General features: G+C 40.8%; 1 protein-coding gene across 1 annotated transcript in view; it reads left to right on the top strand.

Moving 5' to 3' along the window:
• TOX (thymocyte selection-associated high mobility group box) overlaps positions 1-6,269 on the top strand; it is a 91,224-nt gene that overhangs the window by 336 nt on the left and 84,619 nt on the right. The window contains exons 2-3 of the mRNA XM_009706422.1: positions 547-680; positions 2,364-2,606. Of these exons, the coding sequence (XP_009704724.1) occupies positions 547-680; positions 2,364-2,606 (377 nt within the window). The remainder of the gene's footprint in view (positions 1-546; positions 681-2,363; positions 2,607-6,269) is intronic.

The following is a 6,269-nucleotide window of genomic DNA, read 5'->3' as shown; positions in this document are numbered from 1 at the left end:
GAAGAAGCACAAGGGTGTGGTGTGGGGGGGGAGGGGGGGGGGGGGGGGGGGAGCAGATGTTGAGTTAACATTTCTTTGTACCTGCAGAATCATGGGAGAGAAAACTCTTTTGAGGCCGTCAGTCTTTTGGGGCAGTAGAAAAGACAGTGTTGAACACAACATGTCCTTCTCACAGCTCCTGAATCCCTCCTGGTAGCTGTAGGTTGCACGGCTCTAAGCTCACCAGGATTACAGTAACCAAATCTCAGTGTACTTGGGCGGATAGTGCTGGTTCAGAAGAGCCTTATGGATGTTGTCCCTTCCTACATTTCTGTTCCTCACTGCTTTGTTACTGTGATATTAGACCTTAGCTCACTTCAGGCACCTTTCTTTTCATCATCGATTTATATAATAGTAATTAGCAAATAGTTAGTGTATAGTGTCCATAATACTTTTATTTGGGTTTGCACATTGTGGTTGAGTAAATACGATGTGTTCTCTTTGCCATGTGTAAGTCTCCTCGCCATGTAGTGAGGGTGCATTTTTACTGTATTTCCTCCCTTGGAGATGTCTCCACTGATGGCTTCGTTGTGGCTTCTAAAAGCAGGGGCAAATACGACTTACAAATAGCAGTAGGCTCACACCAACTTCCCGTTAAGGAGAGGGCAGGGGCAAGGGGAGAGAAAACTCCTGTGCCAGAGGTGAGAAACGCAGCTGGAAAACATGGGCAGAATCAAAGTCCTCAGACATAAGGAAGGTGATATCCCTGCCAAACCTTCTCCTCTCCCTCTTCTGTCGTTTTCATTCTTTGGGATTTTACTTTGGCCTTTGCAGTCCAGCCTTCCTGTTCTATTTCATACTAAGATACTTGGTAACAGAGGTGTAAACCTTGTTGGGAAACAGGCAAAGCAACCAAACCCACGGCAATGTGCACTAGAGTAGGTTCTTCTGTGTTCAGCAGCTCATTGAAAACATGTAGCACTGTTTGTTGCCGAGCTGATTTAAGTTTTTATATCCACGCTCGTACAGAGGAGAGTAACCTCAGGCATTGGGAGGACAGTATGACTATGATGACTAATGAAAAACCCCTTTGTTTATAATTGGGCATCGATTCTTCCCTTATCCTTCTGCATGAATTCATACACCATACTGTCCTCCATTTGCAAACTCATATTGGGGAAAACATTTTCTTCTAATAGCTGCTCTTTGAAATTGTGCCCTCGTTTTCGTCTTTCCTGAAGACACTTTGCAGGAGCAGAATGTATTTAAATCTGTGCGTTTCCAGAATTAACAAAAGCAGCCCTCGGAGCCGGGCTGCGTTGCTGCAGAGGGGCAGGAAGGGTGGAAGTAGTCTCTGTGCTATAAACCTCGTGACTACGGGCGTGGGATGTGCAAAGACTGAGCGCTTGCAAAGGAGATGAGAGCTGTGGCTGTTCTCAGAAAAGCAGAGCAGGCTTTGAGGCTGAACCACTGCAACTGATCCCCTTAACTCTTGGTTCGGATCATGTATCTAACCTGCTCACCTTTTTCCTTTAAGAAATAGAAGCGTACACACCCCTACCCCCCAAATGAACCTACTTACTCTACGAGGAATGTAGATAAATAATAGCAATTATCCACCTTGGTGCATTACTCTGACTTTGCCTGTGGCTTTTCCTTGGATCAGATTGAGTTGGATGACTTGATGGCAGCAGGCAACAAAAGACTAAACAGTTGCTTTGTGGAGCAACTCTTTTAGATGACTGACAAAATCTATGTATCATTGACTTAATAGATTAAGAAAGGAAAAATCAGTGGTTTTGAGACATAATAAACGTATATAAACATAAAGTATATTCATACATAGTATGTACTATTCCTGTATTTATTTGTTTTTCTTTGTAGCAGAACAAATGCATGGCTCTCCTGTAAGCCTAAAAGAGGTATCTTTCCTCTTCACTATATAATTCTTGGTCTGAGTAGCAGAGAGTTTTATGAACCATTTTGAGCCAATGTTAATTTTATAAATTGCATTCCCTTTTCCACAATTCCCATGAAAAAGGTATTCAGCTAGATGAACACTCTTGGAAAATTTTAATAGGACCCTTGAAATCTGTTTGAATTCAACTCCTTTAAAAAAAATCTCTTTTTAATGGAAGCTGTGAAAGTATCAGAGATTCTTATGCCTTAGAGGCAATTTTTCTTCCATACATAATGGTGAAACTCCACTGTTATAATATATGGGTGTATAAAATATTCTCTTTGTTAAATTGAAGCTCCTGCTTAGAAGTATGTGAGTTGGGCTCTTTTTGTTTGTTTTATGTGACTTTTATTATTATTCTTGACCAGTATTCATATGATTCTCATAGCACTTTCCATTTGTTGTTTGTCTGGTTTTTTTTCAGTCTTTTCCTGGCCCAAGTCTTGAAAGTGAAGATTTTAACATACCTCCTATAACTCCTCCGTCATTGCCTGACCACTCCCTGGTGCACTTGAATGAGATAGAGTCTGGGTACCACTCTCTGTGTCATCCCATGAACCACAACGGCCTCCTTCCATTCCACCCACAAAACATGGATCTACCTGAAATTACAGTTTCCAACATGCTTGGCCAAGACGGGACACTGCTTTCCAATTCCCTCTCTGTGGTAAGCATCTTTCCCTTCTGTTCTGCTTTAAGTTGCGAAATCGTGGAAATACAGACCTGTTTGAAATCCTCCCAGGGGCCAGCTCCTGCACCAGTCAAGTCATGGAGCGAGCTGGCCTGACTCTGGGTTTTACACCGCACTCCCTATGTCAAAATCTTCCCCCCATTGAAGGCGGTGGGGCTTTTACAGCAGAGTTCTTCAAAGCCAGAATATTACCTGCCACCTTGAGTAGAATTACTCCCGCTTTACACGGACGTAAATAATGCCAAAAGGAGGCTCAAGGCTTTGACTTCTGCTGGAGCAGGGTTTGGATCCAGATGGCCGTTGTTCTGTGTTTGTCTGATGAGGCTCTTTCCATTCTCATTTGCATGTGCTGAGAGATGTACAAAAATTTAATATCTCCTTTCTTGTTTACCGCACGTTTGGAAAACAGCAAATGTTATTTCTGATTCTAGGCCAAATCTTGTAGCCTTTTTACAGTTCCCAGTCCTTAGCCAGCCAGAATCCAATTGAAATGACTGGACGATTTGCTTATAAAGTCTGTCAGATAGTCATTATGGTCGTAATCTTGGGAAGCCTGATATTATAAATCACTTCTTTGAACGTTAAATTGCTTGCAACAACTGCAGAGCTACTTTACATGTTACATTTTCAAGTGGGCTCTACAAATAATTAGTATACTTCTTGCATAGCAGCTCCAGACAAGATTGTGTCACGTCAATGTACAGTTCTAAGCCAAAAAGTTAAAAACCCCATGGAAGAGGATGGGGCCTGGCATTGTGTCGGGCTCACTGGATTTCAGGCACTCTGCTAGATGGGCTGCCCTCGAGGTGCAGATCCAGACAGCCGAAGTTAAGGATCTGCCATTCCTAGAGATCCGAGGGTCTGGGTTTCTCACCGAAGGATCAGAGGCTTAGGGCCCTGTGTCCCAGCTGGGAGGCTCTGCACTTAGGGACTGAGGCTGTTTAGGCTTCCAGCTTGCTAGCTCCCCATCACATTGCCTAAAAAAAATATGTCAGTCCTGGGAGCCTGGGAGCTGAGGTAGCATATGGAGGTTTTGGGGGCTGAGGGGGTCTAGGCATCAGCCCCTCACACTGACAGCCCAGAGCCAGGGACTGTGGTGGCTGAAAAGCAGTTACTTTACAACAAAAATCTGCCCCTTGTCAGAGGGCTTCATTGCAACTTAATTAAAATAAAGCTGCCTTGATTTTGGAAAGCTCTGCATTCCCTCTGAGGATGTCCAACAAGCTGTACTGCAGGGTGGCTAGTCTTGGTTTCTTATGTGCTGCTTAGTTGTTATTGATTTACTGAGATGTTGCATGCTTTGTGTTTGAGGTCAGAATCTGACCCCAGGGTTATGTTCAATAATGGGGAGGGGGTGGGAGAGGCATATTTTTGTAGAGAAATATAAATATACTTCGTGGAAATGTTTTGAGGTTTTCTTGCATTTCTACAAAGCTGATGGAATACATTAAAGAGCATGAGCTAAATCTTGTGTGGGGTTCTGAGAATCAGAGCTATGAAAGGACTTGAAAAAGTAAGAGAAATGCTAGGCAATCCAGTCAAGACAAGCAGTATTTCATTGAATTGACCTCTTTTGAGCCATAGCTACGGCTCAAAATTATGCATTCTTTTAAGCTCTGATGTTCCACATTAACCTCTTGCAACAAGCTCTGAACAAAGGGCCTTGAGAATTTGTAGATCATCACAGTGAATTATTGCATCAGGAGCAAAGACAAAAAAGCTGAATAATACAACTGGGCAATTTTGCTATTGGGACTTAGTGAAGATTAGCGAAAATGAAAATCAGACGTCAAGAAAATATGGCTAAATTTGAACAGTAATTTCTGAGGATTCTCTCAATAAATAAAGCATGATCCTTGAAGCATCATGGGCTAAGTCAACTGTTATCCCTAACTTGCATGCCCTTTGCACACAAGTGAGCCTCTTAACTAGCAATAGTTTTAACTCAAGCTGACTTGTCTGTCAAGGGGATTAAGCTACATCTCATGTTAGTACAACTAGTAGCATGTCAACACTGCGATTTTGTATGGTTTAATCACTGTTTGGCAGTATAGTTCCTCTGATTTGAATTTGATAACCTGAGAGAAATTAACTTGAGGGTGGATAATTTAAGTTAATTCTTCAGTGAATTCAGTGAATTCTTCAGTGAATAGAATGGTCCCATTGTCCTTTTGGCTTTCCATTGATGAAGAAAGACAGAGGATTTTGTAGAGTTAGCATTCTTTACCTAGCTTTGAAGCTCTTCTTTATAATCCAGAACCTTTTACATTTTATCTTCAATATGACTCTTTTCTCTTGCTATTACTCATCTCTAAGTTTCTTTTTTACTATCTCATCAAACTCTGATCCATTTAACAAGTACTTGCCTAAATCACTTTTATATTGCCTCACATAGAAAATAATGTATAAATTTCTCCAACCTATCTAAACCCTTGGTGCCATATAATTTCTGGTATATCAACTACCGCTTAGTGTGTTTGGAAACCATGTATCTGACTTCATTTTTCAGGGCACTAATGAATATTTTTAGAAAAATTATTCTTAGAAATGAATCTGTTGGCTGTTCTCTATCCCTAATTAATTCCACATCTTCAGCAAATTTTACTTATATTGGGACAAATTCAGCTGCAGTGCAATGTGCCTCTGATTGAATTTGTTCTTTTTTTTTTTTTTTTTTTTTTACTTTCAACATCCTTCCTTTTAGCTAGTTTTTAACACATGTTGGTATTTTAGCAATAATACCTTCCTTTTTATCTATGTTGGAACTAGTGAGTGGTTTTCAGTTGGTGTTTTTACAGCAAAAGCATTAATTAATGCTAGCCAAATGAGAGAAAGAATATACAGTGAACTCAGAAACAAAGTAGGAAAATAGTTGGTACACTATTTTTCTTTCATCTCAACTATGAAGTGTTTTCAGATGAGGATTTCTGTGATTTTGGACAGATTGAAAATTGAGGATGTACCTCTCCTAAAACCCTTTCAAAACTCCCCCCATTTGAAGTCCTGGTTTCATACTGTGCAGAAGAAATCCCTTTGAGTAAGGATTGCAGGATTTGCCCCAAGCTCTGTAAGAGTTCTCCTCTGTGGAAGTGCTTAAACACACACAATAAGAGCCCACTACCAGCTCAGTGAATTCTTATTAGGGATCAGCTTCTTACAGATTTTTTACACTGTGGGAATTCTTTCTGAAAAATTTTACGATGCTGGGAGATGAAAATTTCCCGTTGCCATTTACTGTGTCTGATACTTAAATTTGGAATTAGCTGCCTTTGAAGCTTTTTGATTGATTGGACGTCCTATTCCACCCCCACTTCTTAAAAAAAAAAAAAAAAAAAAAAAACCACTAAAATTTCTCTTTCTCATTATTCTACTGTCAGTTCATATATTGGCTTCTATGTTTGTGTGTTTCTGTTTTCTGCTTAGGTGACATACAAGCATATACACACGTGCACATGCACGCTAATTTATACAGTGCTGTCACATACAGATGTCTTTAGATGCTCATTATATCTGGATATTGGGGGTTCAGAAGTCTACAGAATGTGACACACAGTGGTATGAACAGAAGGTCCAGCCGCAGCATGGTCAGCCCCATGTGGGAGCTCTCTGAAGTCCTTCTTCAAAACGGGTATGACTTCT

The sequence above is a fragment of the Cariama cristata genome, unplaced genomic scaffold (genome assembly GCF_000690535.1).
Source record: "Cariama cristata isolate BGI_N322 unplaced genomic scaffold, ASM69053v1 scaffold628, whole genome shotgun sequence".
Taxonomy (NCBI): domain Eukaryota; kingdom Metazoa; phylum Chordata; class Aves; order Cariamiformes; family Cariamidae; genus Cariama; species Cariama cristata.
The sequence above is the reverse complement of the archived record's forward strand: the minus strand, read 5'-3'. Positions and strand labels throughout refer to the sequence as shown.